At 41.1% G+C, this 25,602-nt stretch overlaps 1 protein-coding gene across 1 annotated transcript in view; it reads right to left on the bottom strand.

Annotated features, from left to right (window-relative positions):
• MME (membrane metalloendopeptidase) overlaps nucleotides 1–25,264 on the bottom strand; it is a 95,499-nt gene extending 70,235 nt beyond the window's left edge. Inside the window, exons 1-3 of the mRNA XM_081085225.1 lie at nucleotides 25,145–25,264; nucleotides 20,617–20,786; nucleotides 19,842–19,877 (exon numbers count right to left, since the gene is read on the bottom strand). Of these exons, the coding sequence (XP_080941351.1) occupies nucleotides 19,842–19,877; nucleotides 20,617–20,776 (196 nt within the window). The 5' untranslated portion in view covers nucleotides 20,777–20,786; nucleotides 25,145–25,264. The remainder of the gene's footprint in view (nucleotides 1–19,841; nucleotides 19,878–20,616; nucleotides 20,787–25,144) is intronic.
• Nucleotides 25,265–25,602: the final 338 nt, after the last annotated feature.

The following is a 25,602-nucleotide window of genomic DNA, read 5'->3' as shown; positions in this document are numbered from 1 at the left end:
ATTTAGATTGTGCCCAGGTCTAATTTTAAGTTGAGTTTTTTTCTACAATATCATTCTGCCACACTCCAAATAACGAGGGAAAATCCAAATTAAATTATACAGAAACCACTGTATTTTTCTGTTTCTTTAAATGCCCAATTAAAAATTTAATTGCTCCACAACATGAGTATAGCAGCTACATGAATTTTTTTCACCTCATTTGGCCCTGGATTTTAAAATTTCTTGAGATAATCACAGAAATCCCAAGTCTAATGGATCCACAATAATAACCCTTAGTTAGCCAAATGAATAAAATTCTTCAGCTTTATCTTTTTAAATAACCTATTTAAATGAATGGCTCACAGCCAAAAGAGGACACTCAACAATTTTCCAATAGGGATCCCTCTAAAATTTCACAACCCAAAACATATTCTGCTAATAAATGAAAGCCCTGAAACTGTGTTACAGTGAAATTGAAGTGCCATACGTCTAAAAATAATTTTTCTTTTTCAGGTCCAATTTGCATTTTGAATCCTAAACGATTCTTTGCTAGCAAAAAGCTATTAGAGGTTAAACTTCCACTTAAATGCAATATATCACTTAAAATTAGTTATCAGTGTTGTGTGTTAATTCTAATGTTAGTGAATAATAATCAAGTTCTTTTGTAAGGGAAATATACAGAAGGTTATGAAAAGGCTACGTTATTCCCTTAGCAACTCTCTCGGGTAGATCCCAAGTTCCCAGGACACGGGTGGGTATCTCCGAAGAGAAAGCAATGAGATTACATGCCCATGTTTCTCTCATGAAAACATTTTGCTATTTTAGGTCATGTTACTGAACAAGAATAATCAGGCCAACTTCAATAACAGGTAATTAGTGAGAGTAACTCAAAACCTTCTTCTGCCTTTGCATCAGTTTTGGTAGGGTATGGTACAAAAAGATCACGGCAGGAGGGTGAGCTGGGTCAACAGTGCTTGTAGGATGCTGCCTAAGTGAAATCAAAATTATAAAAAGCTCTTCTCTAGTGAGTGCTAGTAAATTTAGCACTTATTAGTAAAGGAAGCGCTTAGTTGACACAAGGCAGTGTCTGGCTCCACATGTTTATGTTTTTTAATGAATAAATAGTTCTTTCTATAATAGAAGTCCCAAAGAATCATGCAAAATCATCTGCCTCCTCCAAAAAGATTTTTTTTCCTTGTGGAGCATGAAAAGACTGAAACTTCTCATTACATTGCGACAAACATTTTTTTTTAAAAAATATATTTTATTGATTTTTTTACAGAGAGGAAGGGAGAGGGGTAGAGAGAGAGTCAGAAACATCGATGAGAGAGAAACATCTCTCTGATCAGCTGCCTCCTGCACACTCCCCACTGGGTATGTGCCCGCAACCGAGGCACATGCCCTTGACCGGAATCGAACCCGGGACCCTTGAGTCCACAGGCTGAGGCTCCATCCACTGAGCCAAACCGGTTAGGGCACGACAAACATTTTTGAATACCCCTCTGTGTCCGACACTATTCCTAATTGAATGTACCATGGTGAACAAGCAGACATAATCCCTGCCCTCACAGAGTTTGCAGGTTTTCCTCTGAAACGAGGCTGTTTTTTTTCAAAATGCACCTGGCCTCCTCTAATGTAACGGCATCTAGAAGTGAAGGGTTGTTATACTCAGTTCACATTTTCAATCCCCAGTTGTCCCCAGTGTTCAGCTGGCTTGTAAAGATCCTATTTTATATGTAACCTAGAGGTAAGGAGCACCGCAGTGGGCTTCTATAAGTGAGCTTATGCTTGTATGTGTGAGTTGACCGGGAATTAGAATGCGCGTGCTATGAATGAAGCAACCAGGGATGGAGGCACCTTAGTTGATGGTGGTTGAAAAGTGGCAACACTTAGCTAAAGAGTGGCATCCAAGAGAAGGAGGGCATGGGATTCCTTAAAGGACAGCAGAAAGGAGTCACTGAGAAGGGAGAAGCTCCGAGTGAACTGAAGATGGAAGGGGAAGGCCAGACTAGCGGAGAATTTAGTCCTAGAGAGCTGGAAATGTTTACCCAAGTAGGAGATCGGTTGACAATAATCCCTGCAACAGGAAAATAGTGGGAAAGAAAAAGACATCTAGAAACCATTTCCTTGCTGGCCTAGTTCTAGCTTAAGAGGGTAGAATTCTCAAGGTAAATTAAACTAAGGGAACAATTGACTTTTATGCTAGTGAAGGAGATGGATCAGACGGAAAAGGGCTAACCTTAGGAGCTTTGACAGAGAAATACAGAACAGAGAACATTTTTGTAAATTGACTTACAAAGATGGGGCAAAGCCAGACTGAAAACCTGGTATTTGTGTACCAGGTGCCCTGACAAGTCACTTCGCTTTGATAACAATGCTTTTGTGATCTCAGAATTAGGAACCTGAGAATAAGTCCAAAAGTAAATAAAATATTCATTCATTCAAGCAATATTTATTGACAGCTTGCTATGTGCCATGCACCCTGCTGGAACAGAATGATGAATAAGAGAGACAGTCAACATGTACATTATAGTGGGCAACCTAGACATTGGCCAACTAACCACAAGTGAGATGTGAGTTCTGTGTGCAGTGGGTAGGGTGTGCTGGGAGTGAAGGAGGAACTAGCTGGGCAAAGGTGGAAAAGACAGACAGCAATTCATTCATTCACTCATTCAACAAATATTTGAGTTAGGTACCGCCCAAGCTGTGTTCCAGGCAGAGAAGGTGGGTAATGGCCTTGACAAAGATGGCAACCGAAAGAGGACAAGAGTGTAGAGTGGTTCTCTGTGAGTGTGAAGGAGGCCGTCCTTGGAAGTAAGGACGCAGGATGGATAAAGGATGAAGGTCTACGTTCTCAAGGCTTCAGCACTTCAGGAGAAACCCTGCCTGTCTTTGGGGAAAGCAGACATGTGGGAGCCAATAGGCAGGGGTCTGGCCTTTGTCAACCCACCTGGTGAAGTAGAGGGATCTGACCATGGGGAAGAGGACTTATTTTGCTGAGGATGAAGGAACGAGCAAGCATTGCCCTAGCTGGTTTGGATCAGTGGATAGAGAATTGGCCTGCGGATCAAAGGGACCCAGGTTCAATCCCAGTCAAGGGCACATGCCTGGGTTGCAGGCTCGGTCCAATGTGCAGGAGGCAGCCAATAATTCCCTCTCATCATTGATGTTACTATCTCTCTTTTCCTCTCCCTTCTTCTCTGAAATCAATAAAAATATTTTTTTTAAAAAAAGGAAAGAGCCAGCATGTCCTAGAAGTCCTCATCATGGCCATCTCATGGGAACAACTCTCCCTTTATTCACAGCCTATCCTTAGGGCTGATCATGAAGTTCTAAATCACCACTTTAACACATAGCCTGTCAAGTCAACTTATGCTTTCATAAGCCCTAGCTTGGACTAGTTCTCCCCACGAATCTAGAGTTCTTGTGGATTGCACATGTTAAGCTGTTGCTAACCACATTTGCATGACTATATGGTTAGGTGAGAGAAGGAGCCTTAGACCATCAACAATGCAATGAATTATTAGTATGAAATAAATCAAAGTATATTTCCAGTTTACTCATAGACTATAAAAGCAATGATAACTATAATCTTCCACCCAAAGCAAGGATTCTAATTCCAACACTTTGCACACTAACAGGTCCATAACCGACATTCCAAAAGATTCCTTCATTCTCAGTTAATCAAAATCTTCGTATAGTAAATTATCATTATCTTTAACTTAAAAACTTTAAAAACCACACATGCCCTATATCAGCATCTTAAAACATTTTAAAATATATTTTTATTGATTTCAGAGAGGAAGGGAGAGGAATACAGAGATAGAAACATCAATGATGAGAGAGAATCACTGACTGGCTGCCTCCTACACACCCCCACCACTGGGACTGAGCCCGCAATCTGGGCATGTGCCCTGACCGGGAATGAAACCGTGATCTTCCAGTTCAAGGGTCGACCCAACCACTGAGCCACACTGGCCAGGCAGAATCTTAAAATATTTTGATACTGGTTTCTTTTTCCTGTTACTATACTTGAATTTTAAAATAACTTGTATTGTTCCCTTAAAGTCAGATAGGAAATATCTGAAAAATTTTGAACTTTCTCACATAATTAGATTTTCTGGTATTAAATAAAACAAGACCATTGATTCCTTTTTCCTAAGTTCTAAAAATTAATAGGTGTGGTGGCTGATGGTTGAGGGAAAAGCAGGATGCTTGGCTTTCACAAAATTAGTAAACTGTTCCTGTCTCCATATATAAAGAAACATTTTCTTCCATATGGAATGTTTGTCATTTACATAAACTGGGCTCAGGTAGGAGTAGTCTGTGGCAGTGCAATGTGACTGAATCTTACTTAGATAGATCGCAAGGGATCAGAACAGAGGAAGCTGCCCGCTAAGAACAAGGGAAAGAAGCTACACAGGATGAGGCCCAGCAGGCAATGTGTGGTGATCCAAGATCCAGGGTCTGGCCAAACGTGATGAGGTTAAGTGCTAAGTTGCATTTCAGTCCCAGAAGATGGAAGGAAAGCACAAGCTCTGTTTCCAGCACTGGGGAATGAGCCAGAAGTGCGATCCCAAGACACAAGGCAGGAACCCACTTACTAGAGCTGAGGTCAAAAGCAGCTCAGAAGGCATGAAACTGACTGGGTGTGGAGCCAGAGCCACTGACCTTGGCCTTTGTGAGTGTCAGGGCCTGCGATTGGCTAATCCTGCAACAGGGGGCCTGCATTGAACTCAACCAGGTCATCAACTTCTCGAATCTTCCCACTTCTTTATCTTAATTGTATGACTGTAGTTGAACTATATCTTGTAAAATTTCAAAGCACTTATTGCTACTATCTTATATTCTCCTTTAAAAGATTTGTATTTGCATGGATATGAGTTTAAGGGGACTGTCAAGGTTTCGCTTGTGCCATTTCTTCTCAACACAGTGTCATATCCTTACTACAGAATAGTATATACCAGTGATGGCGAACCTATGACATGCGTGTCAGAGGTGACACGTGAACTCATTTTTTTGGTTGATTTTTCTTTGTTAAATGGCATTTAAATATATAAAATAAATATCAAAAATTTAAGTCTTTGTTTTACTATGGTTGCAAATATCAAAAAATTTCTATATGTGACACGGCACCAGAGTTAAGTTAGGGCTTTTAAAAATGCTGACACGCCGAGCTCAAAAGGTTCACTAGTATATACAGTGCTTTGAGAAATTTTGTTCTGCTAGCGACCATTTTATATTGTTTCCTTTATTTGAGTCACTCAAATATAATTAACTTATTTCTCTGAACAAACACAATTATTAATATTTTGCTTCTTGCCTTCTAAGTTAGTGATATCATTAATTGCTGTATACATGTACTTCGGGACAATGAATTCATTTTGGTTTGAGCCTGGCAGAAGTATCAAAAACATCCTAATTTTATTCAGCTAATTTAATTATACCAGAGAATTAAGCCAGTGGATTTAACAAAAGCTTTCTTTACTGGAAGTGTTTATAAGGAACTACTGGGTTCTGAAGCACATCTTAAAGCATAAGTTTTTAATGATCTGGGAGTTCTTTAAATAATAATTTCTATGAAGCTCAGGAAAGCCTTCATTAACAAAAGAAACTACACAGAAGATATGGCCTGGGCCACAGCCACCATTTTATAGTTGGCTTGCTTGTTTTTGCCTTAAGCAATCAAGACCCACTGCTTGCTATTAGCTACCTCCTAAATTGGCTTCAATTTGACTCCCCAATCATCTAGTTTGTGCTGTGAAACACCACCCCCCCACCACCACCACCCTTTTTAGCTTCACTACTACTAACAGATTCCTCTGGATTGAAGAGTTTTTAAAAAATACATTTTGATATCTGAAATGTAACAATTCCACTTGAGGTTTGTTTGTTTGTTTGTTTGTTTTAAATTTCTAAGGAAGATCTGGCCTCTAGGAAATGTTTAACAAATATTTTGTCTCAAGAAAAAAGTCATTGATTCACTTTTGAGTTTTTATCTAGGCTAATAAAAAGATAAAACTGAATTCATTAGTAATTCTCATTCTATCAAATAAGGGCCACAACAACATGCCAGATAGGTGGGCCTCTGACATCTCCTCTTTGTTAAAAAAATAATTTTTTTTTTTATTACAATTGACAGTTAATTGTAATGTATTAGTTTCAGGTATACAGCATAGTGGTTATACATTTATATTACTAGAGGCGCGATGCACGAAGATTTGTGCAAGAATGGGCCTTCCTTCCCCTGGCTGCCAGCACTGCCTTCGCTCCAGCTGGAGCCACCTTTCTGCCTTCCCTCTGGCCCGGAGCCGCCTTTCCGCCTTCATTCCAGCCCAGAGCCTCCCCACACTGCCCAGAGGCCCAGAGTGGCTGGGGCGGTGCAGAACTTTGTTGGGTTGATTTGCATACTCACTCCTGATTGGCTGATGGGCATCATGAAGGTATGGTCAATTTGCATCTTTCTCTTTTATTAGTATAGATGAGGCCAACATCTCCTCTTGCTGGTTGCTTTTACCTACTTGAGTGATACAATTTCATGTGACAACACATGAGTCCCAAACCCTAATCTATCTGAATTCTATATTCAAGAATCTTACTCTTGTCAGCAAACATTTACAACCATTCAGAAGAGTGTCTCCTGCTAACTTATCTCTCTAGAGAAGGTAAGAAAAGGGTTTGGGATGTGAAAGGAAAGAGAATTAGAAGAGCATTTCTGGTATTCCCTTGGGTAAGAAGACATGACTGTAATTAGTCTTAAACCTACTCACAGAATGCTCCCTCCAGCTCTCTGATTTAACTGCAACCCCTTCCCTGGAAGCTCTCTCTCCTAGCACTTCACAACATTGGAAGGCAAAACTAGCTTTCTATTATCAATCTCTGCAGTATCCAAATCACTACTCTCCACTCTGTTGATATAGGCTTCTACCAATTGACCATCCCAGCTTCAACTATTTTATCTGTCATCTACTAACTTCCTAGACATTCATCTCTGTTTATTAAAGACTGATTTCTCACTACCCATCTTCCCTTCCATGAAAGTTCTATCATCTTCCCAGCTAACATTCAGGACTATGTGGACAAAAAAAAAAAAAAATCTCTGCTACTCTCTAGATTAAGCATTTCTTACCTTTCTAAACTCTCAGGACCTTCACCTGCACTTCACATCCTTACATGCCTTTCCATGGTAATTCCTGATGTTATCACCCAGAGCAGTTCTACCCTTAAAATCTTCAACTTGAGTAACCTATGCTCCAACCATCCATAATCCTTAGAAGTTTTTTCATTTCTTTGTCCCTATACACCTGCTCTTCAACTTCACTGAGAATTCTCAACCTGTGCCCACTCTACTTGTCCTTTGCCTTTTTTGTACTTTCTAGCCTACTTCCTGTGATGCCATCATTTCAATCATCATCTCACCTAAGAATTTCATTCCCTTGCCTGTCTCAATGCTGTCAAGCTGCCTTCCTTTTCCCTTCCAACTCTAGGCTAAGATATTTAATCATGTATTTTATATATTTAGTGATTAATTTGTTTATTGTCTGTCTCATTTTTCATTGTAAGCTCCTTGTAAGTAGAGACATTGTGTTGTTCATTTCTGCATCTGCAGCAACTAGAACAGTGCTCAATAAATATCTGAAGATATTTGTGATGGCAGGAAAATCCCCTAACTGCATGGTTTAATGCCATTTCAGGCTGTGGCCTTCAATAGGTCATCAATTCTGTGTACAGCCTTTCTACATGGCCATGGTTAGCCTTCCCTTCCACTCCTCACATTGACCCTTTTTAGCCTTCAATACTCTCCTACCTTCTCTCTCCCAGGGGCAGATTGTGCCTCTTACTTCACAGATGAGTAAGTGGATTATGAGTCATGTGGCTTCCTGTCTTTCCCAGCCTTCAAACAGAGTTTTGCCTCTAAACCATCATTGCCTCTCTCCCCAGATAATAGAGGAAGAGGATGCCCTCCTCTGTCTAAGAACAGTCCTGTCATCTTTTCTCTGGATATATCTTCTCTTACATCCCCAGGAACAAGATCTACACATTGTCCCATCTTCCACCTGCATCTTCCACTTCTCCCTCTCTGCTTTCGATTCTTATCTTACTCAACCTCTCAGCTGCATTTTATGGCACTTGACTGATTTTCCTTCTACTTCCCTGACTCCTCCTGTGCGTCTCTTTTGGAAATCTCCATTTCCTTCCAGGGAAATCTCAGCTGCACCATCTATAGGCTGATGACCCCTGAATTCTTATCTCCAACCCTGACTTCCCTAAACTTCGACTTGTGTAAGACTTGCCAGTATCTCAGATCTACATTGTCTCAAAAGAACTTTTCATGCACTGGCCCCAGCCTATCACCCAAACAGCTCTTCCTCTGTGTCCCCTGGCTCAGTGAATGGCAACACATCACCCAATTTCCCATTCCAGAAACTTGAGTTACACTTTACTCACTTTTTTCTCACTAACTCATATATTTATGCAAACACCATGTCTTAAGAATTATACCTTTTAAATATTCTCAAATCTGTTCTCTTCACTCTGTTACCATTCAAATACAGGTAACCATGAGCTGTCATCCAGATAAGTATGCAGCAGCCTAATACCCTGCCTGCAGCCCTTTTTTAGTTACAATTCTGATCAAGTCATGCTTCCTTTAAAACCCTTCCTTCTGTAACTTCCATTGGTATTAGTCAAAGGTTGAAATAATTTAACATGGACTGCAAGACCCAACTCCTGCTTCTCTCTTGGGCCAAGCGCAACACCTCCCCTTCTCACTCCTTCTCACTTCCTCATACTCACCCTCTCTGACTTAGCCCTGTAGCTACTCTTTCAGTCCCTCGATCTTGCTGAGCTCACCTTCACACCTAGGACACATAAATGTTATTCTTGATATGGCTAAATCTTTGCCTCCGCTTCCCCAGATCTGAGATGGACAGCCGGTAAGCTTGAGAATGCTACACCTCTGCTTAAAATCCCTTAGATCAGTGGTTCTCAACCTTCCTAATGCCGCGACCCTTTAATACAGTTCCTCATGTTGTGGTGACCCCCAACCATAAAATTATTTTCATTGCTTCTTCATAACTTAATTTTACTACTGTTATGAATTGTAATGTAAATATCTGATATGCAGGATGTATTTTCATTGTTACAAACTGAACATAATTAAAGCATAGTGATTAATCACAAAAACAATATGTAACTACATATGTGTTTTCCAATGGTCTTAGGTGACCCCTGTGAAACCAAAGGGGCCATGACCCACAGGTTGAGAACTGCTGCTTTAGATGATCCCTGCAACATACTTATTCATTTTCTATCAACTTTAGGAGTTACAGCCCATGTAGCATATGACCTAGCCCCCCTTTACTTTTCCAGCATCATCTCTTACTAGCCTGGGGCATCCCACATTACAATCCAGCCATCATGAACCACTAGCAGGTCCTAAACTCACTGAGCCTTTGCTTGCATCCTGCAGCCAGCCAATGCACATGCTGTCCTCTGGTCTGGCAATCTCTGACTATCCTTCAGAACCCAGTGGGCGACGTTTCTTGTTGAGAATGCTTCCCTGGCGCCATTACAATCACTAGCTGCCCACTCCCATGACTGATCTAGTTCAGGTGTTCTTTCCTCAGAGTGCTGGTAGCACACGCTGCGTATCCCTGTCATAGCACTTTGCGAAACCATAACATCATTTTGTTTATTGGTCTGCTATGCTGACCAGACTGTCACTTTCCTGAGGGGAAAGAGCGTCATCTAATTCCCAGTTTCTAGAAAAGTCCTCAACATTTAGAAGGCGCTTAATATTTCTGGTTAAAAAAAAAATTAATGAATATATGAATAAATAAAGTAATGAATGGGTGAGGAGAGACATTGTTCTGAAGCCCCTGTGAACACACTCATGCCCACATTGTACTGGGAACAATCTCAGGAGGACATTCCAGGTCCGGCTGCTTCATTATTAGCAGAACAACAGGCTCAGGAAGTACCTCAACTCCGAGTTAGTTTTCCCCAAGTAGCACAGCCTGAAACTGCACCTATTGAAGCAATTAGTTACCATATACCCTCTTAAGAAAATGCAAATGTCCAGCTAATTCCTACATACCTTATTGCCAATTCATTTACTTCAATTGCTTTTTCTCCTAACACCTAACAAAGAACACTCTGCTGAATGATAGGAACTTCGTATGTCAGAGAGGAGAGATTTGAACAGCTTCCCAAATTATCCTAACAAGCAGCCATCGTTGAGAATCACTGCGCTTCAGCACTTCTCGAACTTTATTGTGCACACTAGCCTCCTGGGGGCTTTACTGAAAATTGCAGCTGCAGGCTAAGTACAGCTTACGTGAGGCCTGAGAATTTGTATCTGATGACACAGATGCTGCTGGTCCAGGGACCACACCTTGAACAGCAAAGATCTAGTTATTCTCCTCTTGCTGCCGGCCTCTGGCTTCCTTCTTTTAAAGGGTTAATCCATGGCTAGGCAAGGGCTAACAGTGAGGGTCTTCCAGGATGCACAGAGTAGCCATGTGTTCAAATCCAGGTGTGCCTTTTGACAGGTTTTGCTTGATAGGAAACATGGATCCACGTGCCCATTTCTCATTGTGCTTATTTTAACTGATTCACGGGCTACCCTGTCACCCCCCTGTGCTAAGATCGAGCACAACGGTCAAGGAAAATGTTAATAAGAGAGATGACACAGTTTTACCTAAGAGTGTAAAATGTACCACTCTCTTCTCTCCCTCTTTTTGGCCACACCTTTCTCTTCAAAAATATTCTGACTGGTTTTTTTTATTCTCACTAAATAGTTTTAAATAGTGCATTTGTAATGTTCATGAAAGAGCACTTTAAGTGGAATATACCTGTGCATTTTATCTGCGGTGCAGGTCCCTGAAGGATGCATAACATGCCGTGGGGCTGTCATTAGTCTGTGTTGTTTCTCTGTAAAATGAGACACTTTTAATTCCAATTTTGTAGATAAGGGGAATGAAATGCAGAAAGCTAAACTGACTTAATTAAGATCACCTACTAATAAACGCAGGATGTGGCCAAAACTGACATCTTAGCTCTCCCATGCTAAGTTGGCTTAGTGGAAAAAGAAGCAGTAATCTTTTAAAAGATTGTGCCTTAATTATTCATAACATTTGCATCTCTTTGAAATAAAGCTTACTATTTAACAGCCTTTCTCCTGCGCATATCTATTGCTGGAATTTATCTATATTCTACTCATCTAATTATTAACTTAACATTGCTCTTAAAAGCATTCAAAGTGGCCTTACAGGAATACATAAAGTAACTAAAATACATTAGACGAGAAAGAAAAAGGACGGGAGTAATGCTAGTGAATCAAACATATACAAAGAGGTCCTATAATTACGGGTTAAAAACAAATTTGACTCTTGACGTAACCAGCAGTCAAAGTGAAAAGGGAAACATTTCACAGAGCCCATATGAAAAACCAGACATTTTTCCAGAAGCAAGATTATTCCTGGTGACTGTTCTCCGGCAGACCTCATAATCTGACTTTGACTCAGAGATGGCTGGCCCACCGGGCACCACTACCCCACATACAACTCGGACTTCTGAAAGCAAAACCCTAGGGCATGCCAACAATGCTTCCAATCGCTAACTCTGAAATAATTTTAACTTGCTAGTTGATTTACTACTTTCCGTAGATTTTTCACCAATAGAACACTAATATACTCACTCAATTTGAGAAGCTTAGGTTATTTAGCAAAGATTTGGTAGACACTGAAAAATATACATACTCATTTTGAATTAGAAAATGGGAATCACTGGACAACATTTAACAGCAAGCATAAGATCAAAATAAGATAATTCTTATAAATGGACATTAGAGATGGAAAAGGGGATGAAAGCTATTTTTAACTGTCTTATTGAGTTATAATTTGCATACCACAAATTAACCCAATAATTTTTAATATAACCATACAGTTGTGTAACCATCACTATAATCCAATTTTAGAATACTTCCATCACCCCAGAAAGTTCCCTGGTGTCCATTTGCAGCAATAAATGCTCTACCCCCAGCCCTAAACAACAGCTATTTTGCTTTCAGCCTCTACAACTTTGCCTTTTCTGGAAATGTTCATATAAATAGAATTACATAATATGCATTCTTCTGTGTCTGGCTTATTTCACGGAACATGTTTTTCAGGTTCATCCACATTATTGCATGCGCCATAGTTTATTCCCTTTTATTGTTGTGTAGTATTCCTCTTTGTAGTTGTACCACATTTTGGTACTCACCTGTTGACAGACATCAGAGTTTTTCTATGTTCTGACCATTATAAATAATACCGTAATGGACAATGACATAACATCATTGTAAGGACATGTGTTTTTATTTCTTTTAGGTAAATACTTAGGAGTGGAATTGTTGGGTTATATGGAAAGCATCTGTTTAATTTTCATTAAGAAAAAATTGTCAAACCCTTTTCCAAAATGGTTTTTACATTTTGAGCTGGGATGCAGTAAAATATTTTACATTCCACCAGCAATATATGATGGTTCCAGTTTCCCCACATCCTCACTGACACTTGGTATTCTCTATCTTCTTTGTGATGGTCCTTCCAATGGGTATGAGGTTAGAGGATTTTGAACAGAAATAATTTATTCAGTTTTCAGTCAGTCAGAAATAGGATCAAAATTTACCCACTCTCCCTACCTCACCCCTGCTCCCTGTATCTCCTTTTCTGAATAGTCTCAGAAATAAAATTTTGTAGAATTTTAATGCTGTGTAACTTTCTTCCCCTTCTGATCTTTTTAATTCCCTGTTTTTCAATTTCTCTTTAAAAATCTAAAACATGCTATCAGCTTGAGCTTCATATTATATTAAGCGCTTACTGAAAAGCACCTTGGATTTGGTGGTGAGCAGGACAAAATAAGACCCTTCAACTACAGGGGACCTTCCCATAGCTTTCCCTCTAAAATGTTGACTAAAGCCGCAGTCCTGCCAGTAAACTTCGGTTTATATCCACTCCCCTTGAAACACAGGTAATCTTTGCAGCTGTAAAACAAACCTTTGGATTCAAAATACGCTTACAAGGTATTGCTAATTTTCTTTCCCTTTAACCACTTAATTCAACTTACCTCTTTTCCATTCCTTGACCCTGAATTTAAAAAATGGTGGTCTACTACTGCTTTAAAAGTACCCAGAAGGTAAGAAAAATATGTTATATGTGTGTGTGTATTTATCATATAATTGGGTCTCTTGGAAAGAATTTGATTGACAGATGCTAATTTCAACTGGAGAATATTTAAAGTAAATATTGCTACATAACTGTCAGAAGATGGTGTCAGGGATGCCGCCCAAAGCAAATTGCCACATTCCACATATAAATTAACAAAGGTGTGCTTCAGCAGCCTTTCCACTAAGATACCTGCTGCCTTCTTATTGCCTGAAGGACTTTTTTTCAAACTTAATTGTGTAATAAAGTAACCTCATCTCCTACTGTGAAAGGTTGTAACTCCTCTGGAAACCCTCCGGAGTGCCCCTGCATTACTTATCTAGTTGTGCCAGTTTTCTTTACAGAGGTTTTTGTGGTGTTAATAGGCAAGCAAGGGGAGACCGTGGCCCCACAGAAAGGCAGAGATCGTCTGTTGCTGTCTAGAAAAGGCCAGTTGGTGCCAAGATACTCCCCCTAGGGGATGACCAGGATCTGGAACTCGCAGAAATGACCAGATATTTGGAAGTTTCTTTACTTTAAAGATCATAGCTCAAGCCACACAAAAGTGATAATAAGTCACATTTGAATATATTCATCATGCTGCATGCATCTTTCAGGTGAACATAATGCCTCCTTGCCTTGTATTAATAATTAAGTACTGCACAGGGAGTGTGGCTCAGGGGTTGAGCGTCAACCTATGAACCAGGAGGTCACAGTTCAATTCCCAGTCAGGGCACAAGCCAGGGTTGTGAGCTCGATCCCCGGCAGGAGGCACGCAGGAGGCAGTTTAATAATTCCCTCTCATCGTTTTTCTATCTCTCTATCTCTCCCTTTCGCTCTGAAATCAATAAAAATATATTTTTAAAAGATAATAATAATTAAAGTACTCATCAAAAGTTTGCTTGCTAGCAGAGGATTAAAGGAAATGGATAGTTCTGAGAGTTTTCCAGTCTTGATGCTCCATGAGCCTGTCTCTCGGCGTACAACCTGCACAATTCTACAGGTGGCCTGGTTCTCTCTTGCGAACTGCATTGCTGAGGTATCTTGGCTTCTTTATCCCGGAGAGTCTAGGACCACACTGCTAATATCTGCTTCTTTAGACCCCTCCATTCCTTGTTCTATCTGATGTAAAAAAATCACCGATGAAGCTGTGCATTGTTTTCAGTAAAGGAGTTGGTTTCCGGGTCTAAGAGATATTCTCCTTCTCGGACTGGATTTAAATATTTCCACTCTCTGAGACTCATCTTACATCTCTTAGCAGGAGTGGGAGCAGCCTGCTCTCATCAACTGTATGCACAGGAATAAGGTATTACAAGTTTGGCAGATTCTAGTCTCCTTTAAGGCATCATGGAGAAGGGGCCATGAATACAGGCTCTAGAGCCAGGCTGCCTCCTGGGCTGGGATCCTAACCCAAGTTTTTTCATCTGCAAACAGAATGGATAATGGCACCTGCCTCACAGGGTCATTATGAGGATCAAATGTGTTAATACATGTTAGCTGCCTATGATAGAGCAGACACATTAACATGCAGTGTTAGCTACGACTCTTCTATTTCATTATCTTCTATTTTTATTTTATTATGCTCTATTATTCTGTTATTATTGTCCTGCATTCTATTATTATAGTCCTCTATGGATCTATTTAACATTTCTTCCTTATACCTGTTTATTATACAACTCACGTTACTAATAGAACAACAGTTTGGTAAAAAAAAAAAACAAAAAACAAACAAACAAAAAAAAAAACCAACACTGTGCGTGGGAAGGTCTGTGTTTTAATTCTTCAAAGATAGTCTTTACACATATAAATTGATTTCACAGAGGAAGGGAGAAGCAGACATAGAAACATCAATGATGGGAGAGAATCATTAATCAGCCACCTCCTGCATGTCCTCCACTGGGGATCAAGCCACAACCCAGGCATGTGCCCTGACCAGGAATCAAATCGTTTCCTTCTGGTTCATGGGTCAATGCTCAACCACTGGGCAACACATGCCGGACATGACAGTCTTAAAATCAAGGAACTATGGAAGGAGTATTGTTAGTTCTCTATGGCCGCTATAACAAATTACCATAAAATTAGTGGCTTTAAACAGCACAAGTGTCTTATCTTATAGTTCTGAAGATCAGAACTATAAGGGTCGGCGGGGCCACATTCTTTCCCGATGCTCTAGGGAGAGCCATTCCTTTCCCTTTTAGCTTCTAGAGCAGCGGTTCTCAGCCTGTGGGTCGCGACCCCTTTGGGGGTCGAACGACCCTTTCACAGGGGTCACCTAAGACCATCGGAAAACACATATATAATTACATATTGTTTTTGTGATTAAGCACTATGCTTTAATTTGTAACAATGAAATTGGGAGTCACCACAACATGAGGAACTGTATTAGAGGGTTGCGGCATTAGGAAGGTTGAGAACCACTGTTCTAGAGGCTGCATATATTCCTTGGCTGTGGCCATGTCACTGAAGCCTCTACTTCTATTATCACATCTCTTTCTCTGATTCTGATTCTCCTGCTCCCTAATCCCTTATAGGAACTCTGTTACTACACTACTCCATCCAGATAATTCTGGATAATCTCCCAATTTCAAGATCTTTAACTCAGTCGTATCTGCAAAGTGCCCTTTGCCATATGAGGTAACATGTGCACAGGATCCAGGGATAGGAAGTGGACACCCTTGGAGGCATTGTTCTGCTGACCACCACGGGAAAAGCACTGGCTGAACTCTTGATTTCACTTAAGCCAGCGGTGTCCAACCAAAGGTGATTATACTGCTCAGGAGATACCAGTATTTGGCAGTGTCTGGAGACATTTTTGGTAGTCATAACTGGGGCAGGGGGGTTACTACTGGGCATTAGTGGGTAGAATCCAGGGAAACTGTTAAACATCATATGATGTGCAGGACAGCGGCCTCCTCCCAACGAAGAGTTATCCAGCCTAAAAGGTCAACAGTGAGGAAGCTGAGAACCCGTGATTGAAAGCATGTGATTCCTGGAATCTCCTGCGTTTGGTAAGGTTGCCGCACAATGGGAGCATTGCAGGACTTAGATTTATACAGAGACGTTTGAGGAATCACATACAAGCTCTATAACTCCATGTTTTTGACAATCTTATATGGTAAATAAGAGATGAATAACATGACTCATACTTTAATAGCAGGGTTTTAAGCACTGCCCTAACTTGTTATTTGTTGAGTAGTTTGTTTTATTTTAGGTCTGGCGTAATCTTTCACACTGCTGCATTTCATATATAGACAAGTTCATTTCAAGTGTTTATTATAAACATCATTTTTATGGATATTATGAATATTTAAACTCGTAGATGCTCAGATTGAGGTACCTAACACCAAACAGATTTCAAGGTGACCCACAGCTTTCTGCAATATTTTATTTTTGCCTTACTATGGCCCCTCGTCCTCACAGGATCAAAGAGAGAAGGACACTTGCATGGTATCCCCTCCACTGGGAGAAAGATTTTAACTTAGAATCAACATTCACTTATATGTAAGCATCTTGGCTTATGTTTTCAATACTTAATTTTTCAATTCTCAGAATTTCTGTGCTTTGGTTTGAATTTTCCCTTCCCTTTAAAATAACTGATAGGATTGCTAGTAGAGGACTTTATACGTTTTCTACATTTTTTCCATCCTCCTTTTCTTTTCCATCCTTCTCCACTCTTCTCATTCTCTCCCTTTCTTGATTACTTTCATTCTGTTCAAGAATTCCCCAACTGTTCTTAATTTGCAGCAACTTCAAAATGCAATGGTTGTATAGTCAATGGCAGAAAAGACTTCTTAACCAGCAAAGGACTGTGTGTGTGTGCATGGGTGTGAAAATGTTACCCATAAGGGTGAATTTGAACTTCATTTTTTTCACCCAGGAAGAATAATAACTATGAATATGAAAGTATTCTAACAGATTGTGAACCAAAAGAGCAGAATGAAAAAACATACAAAGCAACCTTGTTTACCACTGAAGCTATTTCTATTGTGTACATTTCTCTGCCAAGATACAGTTCTACAAAGCGTTTTACATTTGGTATGATTTCTAAGCTACAATGACATGATACAGGTTAAACACATTTTAATGAGTTGAAACTTGCCAAACAGTATTTAACAAGCCAAAGCCATACCCCTAGACATTAAGTCACACCTAAGATTCCAGATTTCCAGTATCTCATTGCTCATTGGGGTAGGTACCACGAGAGGGATCTCTGTTTACCTACTAGTCAAAGGAGGCAGTTTCTTCAAAAACCAAACGCAAGAAAAAAAGAGAGAGAGAGAAAAGAGTGTGAGGGAGAAGAGAAGAGAATGTGTGAAAGAGACTTACGAGACATGCCAGGTGTATTAAAGACGGAGAAACTTGGAGCTAATTAGAGGTCAATGCCTAAGTGCAAGTTTCTCAAAACCGGATGGTGTGAGCATATAACAGGGCAGCTGGTAGAGGGAAAGGAGGGGGAGGATTTGGGGAGAGAACAAATGGTAACTTTGACAACTTGGGCACATATCAGCTCTGGCACAGGGACCCTGGATATCTCCCAGCCAAAGCACCTGTACAACCATTTCCCTGGGGAAAAAAGGAACTTGTTTTATTTCTAGGAAAGCCCATGGACAGCAAATGACTGCTATCTCAGTCAGGTCTCCTTCAAGCTGCCCACATCATGTCTCAGGTGTATGTACAGCTAGTGCACTAAGACCCAGAGCTAAATAAATAAATAATCAAAAAGCAATACAGAAATGCAAAGGAGCACATACTCGGGATATTAGACTGTCACCTTTAATCCCAAGATATTTTTCCATTATTATTTTGCAAAGGTCAGTGAATAACAGAAACCCAGATAAGAATATCCACCAACAAATGGTTAAAAATCACTTGGAACACATTATTCCTTGGGAAGAAGTTTAGAATCTCTTGTCCAAGGACAATAATATGTTATTATATCCAGGGTGCTATGTCCAGCGACCCCTTTCTTCTCCTGGTCAAGATGCTCTTCTTTTTTTCACCACACTGTAATGCACGGGACTTCTGCAGCTCCTCAAACTTCTCTGACTTTTCTTTTCCTTCTACTTTAGTTTTTTTTTAATCCTCACCAGAGGAGAGAGGATATTTTTCCCATTGATTTTTTAAAAAATATGTCATTATTGATTTTTTTAAAGAGTGGAAGGGAGAGGAATAGATAGAAACATCGATGAGAGCGAAACATCAATCAGCTGGCCCCTGCATGGTGGGGGGCTGAGCCCACAACCAGGGCATGTGCCCTAACCGAGAATCGACCTCTTGGTTCATGGGTCGATGCTCAACCACTGAGCCACACTAGTCGGGCCTTATTTCCACTGATTTTTAGGGAGAGTGGAAGGGAGAGAGAAAAGGGGGGGGGGGGAGAGAGAGAGAGAGAGAGAGAGGGAGCGATCAGAGAGAGAAACACCGATGTAAGAGAGACACATCAATTGGTTGCCTCCCACATGCACCAAACTCAAGACCCGCTGGTGCCTAGGCTGACACTCTAACCACTTAGCAACACCATCCAGGACCTTCTACTCTAATTTGATGTTCAATGTCCTCTTAAGTTCAGCCATTACACCTCTTCTCTTCTCCTTTTGGGAACTCAAATACTCCTAAGGCTTGGTTATTGCCCCTGGGCTGACACATCCTAATCCATCCCATGAAAGACTCTCTAAACTTCCATCTCTACCTTCCTGCTGTCTCTCCGTCTTGGATGTTACCCCAGCTTAGACTCAACTTGTCCAAATCTGTATTTATCACATCTCTCCCTAAAACAAACTTACCTCCTAACTTCTCTACTTCTGTGTGAACTGACACCATTTTCCTGAGTCCCTTAGGTTTTAAAACTTGGCATCATTTCCAAATTATTCATATCCTTCATTTAGCAAGTCAGCTCTATCAAGCCAGCCAATTCTCTCTTCATGCTGCCCCATAACTGTTTCATCCACCACAGGCCGACCTCCCCAATCGCACCTGAATTACAGCAGCAGCCCCTGCAGCCCACTCTTCCTGGATTATTACTTCTCACTTAATCCACCAGCCTAGCATTCCCAGAATCATCTTTCAACATTTGCCTTACCAAGTGAGCTGTTCAGAAAAATAACCATTTCTCTGTTATCACAACATCAAGGCTAAACATAGATTTTCCAAGCTCTCAGCAACGTGCCCCTATCTCTTGTGTCTACTTTTTCACTGCTTCTCAACAATATGATTTACTCCTGCTGTTCTTTCTCCTTATTGGGAACTCCCTCTTCTGTATCTCCACTTCCAAATCCTGACCCTGCTTCAAGGCCCCTCCTAAATGTTAACTTCTCCACGTAGCTTAAATGGCTCATGTCACCCCCTTCTTCCTTCTTGCCCCTCACATGACTTGCATGCTCACCATTTTATATATGCTGATTTTCTTTCTGCAACTACATGGCAAGCTCCATAAAGCTAGCACTATAGTTAGTTTTCTACCGCTCTACCATAAACTCCAGGGCTGAAAAGAGTGAGGTCTTTTTAGAATAAACAAGTTAATTAATCTACTATTTAAATACATTTTTTACTATAAATAATTGATCTATAAATAAATGAATAAAATCATAAAGCAAATGTAGAGATATAGCTATTAGCATTTGATTTTTAAATGTGATTCATTAATTATAAAACTATTAAATTTAAAAGCCATCTTCTTACCTGATTTTATGCAGTCTGATGTCTTGCAAATACCATCTAGAAAAAGTAGGGTATATACATAAATATTTGTAATTACATTTTCTAATTTCTCCCTATCTTTTGTTCTTCTAAAAATTGCCAATTAAATGGTCAATTCTGTAAAGCAAGAACTAAACCTAGTATTACATGTCATTGTTAGTAGTTAGAAAGACATAGAGGAATAAAGTGGGAAAATCCTAAATTTGAAATTTTCATTATGAATAAAAATATATGTATTACATCATCTCTACCCACTAAGCTCTAGGTGTTTTAAATTGAAATAATCAGTTGTCTTAGTCCGGTAATCATGGTGGGGTTTTCGTTTTGTTTTTGCCATTAAGAAACCAATCTTTTCTAATCCTTATTGTAAAACACTTCTAAGACTCAAATGAGACCTCTTAAATTCCTGTGAAGCCCTTTAGAATTTCAATAACACAACAATACTGACTAATTGAAGCTGACCACAAAATTGTGTATACTTTAATCAAATAAAATTATACATTAGAACCCTCATAAAGTAAGCATGAGTGCATTAAATATACTTGGCAATTAATAATTTAGCTCAAACATAAAAGACACTGTACTTTAGTCAGTTAATTGTTTTGACATATTGATATTGCATTTTGTAACGGAATCTTTATAGCATTATCTTTCATTTAACTGTCTTTCTCCTTAACACCCTGGTAGATGGGAAACGTGTGAGATGAAGAGTCCACTCTCCTCTGCACTTGTGTGTACAGGTGTGGGCGCAGCTCACCGTCATAGGTTGCATAGAGGGCTATCATGGTCACAGCGATGATGGTGAGGAGCAGGACGAGGACGGAGAGATTGATCTCCAAGGAGGTCCATCGCTGTTTCTTCTTTGGCTTTGGGGTGTTGATATCAGTTATATCCATCTGACTTTCTGATCTGCCCATCACCTAAAATCTGCAAAAAGTTATGAAATAATTTTTAAATATGAATAACCAATGAATAAAAAGATAAAAAGAAGAGGAACTATATATATAACATTCCAAATGCTAAATGTGGCTGAATAAAAGTAAAGGTTAATTTATTTTAAATGAGAAATACAACTTTTAGGTTGAAAATCAAAATTTTTATTCTTACAGTGAAGAATATAGAGGCAGAGGAATTGGATAGGTCCCTGTCACCACCTTTTGGTTCTTTTTTTAATAGAAATATTCACAGAAGATCCAAGCAAAAGTAGACAAGAGCCTCAGTTAAATACTTACATAGGATTCCTTCAGCAGTTAGTAAGCAAATAATTACTGTACCGTCATTAAGGAGAGTTTTAAACCAACCACCCTTCTGAACTTTGGACAATGTCAAAGGTGAATTTTATATCTTGTTCCAGTGGCTTCCTTTATACGCTTGGGAATCAATGACTAACGTTTTGAGGTTTTGACTAAGCAATAATTTAAAATAGGAGTACAGATTAAAAAACAAACAAACAAAAAGAAATAAACACCTGCAATAGTTTATACTTTCAGTCTTAAAAACAACTTTTGACTTTCCAGTTCAAAATTATGAGTACTGCTGATATGGTATCTATTAACTGGTTAGACGGCATTCTGAAAAGGTCACTCGTTGGACCAAAAGCCAGTGGTTTACCTCCACGAATGAAAGATATTAACCATAATCTCTTTGTGTAGCTGAAGAACAAAAATATGATTTAAAAAAGTCTACCTTGTATGTCAGGGTAACAAGGGTTAAGATGCTTATTTAACTTGTATTTAAATTAATATTTCTACTATTAATAGCTGACATTTATTGAGAACGTTCCATGTGTCAGTCATAGTTCTTCATGCTTTACCTGTACTAATTCATTTAATCTTTTAAGGTGGATATTAGTATTCTAATCCTATATCTTAGGAAACTGAGGCACAGAAAGACCAGGTAATTAGCCTAAGGCTACATAACTATAGTAAATGTTCTTTATAAAAACACACACACACACACACGAATTTGGTTACTGTTTGACATAAAATGTTATCATCTTGCAATAAAAACTACATTAAATCATACTGCATAAGTGTGGGGGGCGCGGGGGGGGGGATTTAAGGAATATAAGCCTAAAAATCAAATGTCATTATGGTTCTTTTAGAAGCCAATTGATTGCCTATGGGCCATCTACCAAAGCCCAGCCAGACAACTTCAATTTTCCTGCAGGGCTGTAGAAAAGAGCCCTGTAAACTAACAGATTAGCTTTTTATAGCTTGATACAAATTAAGCATATAATTTAGTTCCTAGATGAAGCCTCTGCTCAGAATTGCTGTTATAGTTAAAGATCTCTGTTAAACACACACAATTCCCTGAGGGTGTGTTTTGTGAAAATTGAGGCACAGGATAACGAAGAAACAGAGTCTACGTTGGAAGCATGGCCTGGGAGATCCAGCAAATTACTAGAAATTTAATCTCTCTGGTGAATTATTAATAAGTGAGCCACAACTGGACTTTAAAGTTCTGGATACAAAGTCTTAAGCATGCTTACGTGAGGCTATAACCAAGGACAGACTTTCAAATAAAAATATTTTATTAGACCATGAAAACCATGTCTGCTCAATAAAAGTGGGATGTAATGTACCTGAATGTTAAAATGTCTTCCTTAATGGTTATGCAACTCATGCTGGCTTAGTCTCACACAGCCCCTGGGGTTATGATATGGAATTGCATTGATCGTGGTCCTCATAGTTTTAATAGGGGTGGCTGGGGGCGGGGGGGGGGGGGGGAGGTATGGGAACACTTTTAACACTTGGACACCATACACAGAGATAAACAATAAAAAAATAATTTTGCCAGTCCTCCCATAAGGGGTCAAGACTGACCTAGAGAACATCTGAATATTAATCACTTCACACAAATATTTCCCTTTCTTGAGTATTTCTCCCCCTGCTCTAATACCTCAGAAGATAATCTAGAGAAACATTGTCCTGGTGTCACAGGACCCACTTCTGTCTCTAGTTCTTTCTTTTAAACGACCATCAGTTTCTCCAGTAAAACTCAGTGCCAAGAACCAGGGCAGCCGCAGAGGTAAATTAAAGGCGCTCTCTAGCACCACCAGGCTTCCACAGGAAAACTGGGATCTTAATGGTTCTGCACCTAAGGTGGCAGGAATGGTTGTAGGGGGCAGTGACCAAAGAAGGTTCGTCCTTTTGCCTATGTCAAAAGAATATCAGCTTTGTACCACTTGCAAACTCTCCATCTTCTGGTAAGCCCTCTGCAAATTTCAGTTTTTGTTCCTCAATAGCACTTTTTACCATCACTGAGCAAAAGCAGAAGTGATGCAAGTTGAACTTCCTAATTAATTAACTTTCGCATTCATTTCCAGATAGTTCTGGTGGAGTCAATATCTTCTTTTAAGGCAATAGGGGTCAGAATCTTGAACCTCAGGATGAAAGCTCAACCGCACCCAGTATCCAGCTCAACCACACCCAACATCATTTGAGAGTTTGAAAAGGAGAGCAATTACACAAAAGAATAAAGTTGATACTTGTAGTCCCAAAATAAAGCGAACTATGCCAAAACATATTTCACCTTAACTGCAGATGTTAGCAAGTTTAAACAGGAAGGAGAGACTAGATAATTTAAGAATTCTAACCCAAAAGAACCCTGTAAAGCAGCTTGACAACATCACCCAAAGAATAAATGATTATTTTGCTTAAGTAGAAGCTGAATTGCAAAGCAATATAAAGCAAGAATGCTTATACCAGTGGAGAATACACACCACTTTATCACATAGTCAACTCCAAGAACTTAGCGCATACTTGGTTTGTTAAGAGGAAGTCTAGTATAAACCTAAGCAGTTTTCATCTTCACAACACATTACAACATTTACAGTTCAGCAAGGGCCTGAGGGTACACTCTGCCATTACAGTGTGTATGATGGAAACTGAGGCACAGGAAGCCGGAGAAACAGGTTCCAGGTTTAGATGGTAGCTTCAGAAGCCGAAGAGGCAGGTACTTCAACAGAAATCACCTTATTTTCCTGGGACATTCATTTGTAGGTGTCCGCCCGGCCCAGAATATGGAGCTCTGGATATGAAGTCCCAGCCACGTTACTCCCATAGCCGTACAACGAAAGTCACTGCGTGGAGCCCAAGACACTGTCCGGGCAGTTGTTTTGGAGTGCGGGGACCCAGCCAATCATGCAACCGAGTGAAGAAGGCGCAGGCCTTCACAGCTGACTTGCGGATGAGGAGTTCCCAAATACTGACACTGTAGGCCGGGTACTACTTTTCGGTTTAACAAAATTACCATTTGCATCAGATGTGGTAAGGAACAGACCGAGTGGCTAAAGAGGACTGTTCGATTGCAATCTCCCTGATTTTCCAGTAATACAAATAGATTGCGATCTGTTGAGCCAGGAAACTTTCATTTACAAAAAAACTGCCCCCTCCAACCCCCACACCCCTGCCAACTAACCCTAGTGTGATTAAGTGCCCCCATCGCATAAATTACATAAGAGGAAACTGATTCTAAAGCAAGGTGAAGAAGTGAGAAAATGAACAGCTCTTCAGGTCAGGGAAAGTCAAAATAGAAAAGTGAGTTGGAAATGAGGAGACTAGCCGACAGAAATCAAAATGAAAACAAACCTTGCTTTAAAAAAAAAATCAAAAAAAAAAAATCTGTGCACAGCGGAATGGCAAATTCCCAGCCCCCAGATCTCGGTAACCGCTCCTAACTCCCCCTGGCAGCGGCTGCAGGCATCTCTGAAATGAACCTCCCGAGTCGACCTAACTGCACTTCAGAGCCCTCCTCCAGGTCACCTCCCGGCCCCTCTCCCTCCCTCTGCAGGTCCCGGCGCGGCTCCTTCCCGGGCACGCCTCCCTCGTCCACCGCCGCGGGCTCCGGGGCGCGGGGGTCGCGCTGGACTCGAGCCGCGGACCCTGCTCCGCGCGCCTCGCGGGCAGCGGCTCCCCCCGGCCGGCTGAGCCCTCCCCGCGCCCGTCCCACGGCTCCCACCACCCCGGGCTCTCGCGCCCTTCGGACCCTTCTCCCAGGTGCCAGCTCGCCCTCCCGGGACTCACCGGTGCGATTCGGGAGAAGTTGGAGGCGGCTGAGCAGACGCATCCCGACCAATGAGCGCGCGGGGCCGGGAGCCCTGCCGAGCGCCGGGCAGTCCGCGCGTCCACCCGGGCGCGCCACGAGCGGCGCGGGGCTCCGGGCGGCGGGCGGCGGCGCCGAGCCGAGGCCGGACTCCGGGGAGGTGACGGGCCCGCCTCGGCCCGGGCCCGGGGCGACGGGGTCCCCGCGCATCCCTCGGACCCGCACCCGGACAGACTCACCGTGGCCTCTCAGCAGATCCCGCGCTGGGAGTTGGGCGGCTGCTCCCGCCGGCGCTGGGTCAAGCTTCGCCACTTGCTCATCTCCGCGCCCCGCGCGTCTCGGCGCTCTCACCCCCCCGCGCCTCGCCGCTGCAGGACCAGCGAGAGGAGCAGTTCCCTGGGTGACCTGAAGGTTTCCGCTAGGTCTCCCCAATTCTGTCACATCATGCGTGGAGGCCGTGTGTGTGTGTGTGTGTGTGTGTGTGTGTGTGTACCCGCGCGCCCCACCCCCGGCCGGTGCCCCACCTCACCCTTCCCAAAAGAGCTTTGTCAAACATTCTTGGAATTGCTTAGCTTGGGGCAATCAAGAAAACAATACATCGCCTCTGATATTCTGTTAAGTGCTGATGAAGGTTCAATGTCTAAAGGATCTTCTCTCTTTTTCTCACATTCTTGGTTTGCTCTTTCTTGCTCATTTT

The sequence above is a fragment of the Myotis nattereri genome, assembly GCF_964212035.1.
Source record: "Myotis nattereri genome assembly, chromosome: 3".
NCBI lineage: Eukaryota > Metazoa > Chordata > Mammalia > Chiroptera > Vespertilionidae > Myotis > Myotis nattereri.
This window is presented reverse-complemented; position numbering and strand designations above follow the sequence as displayed.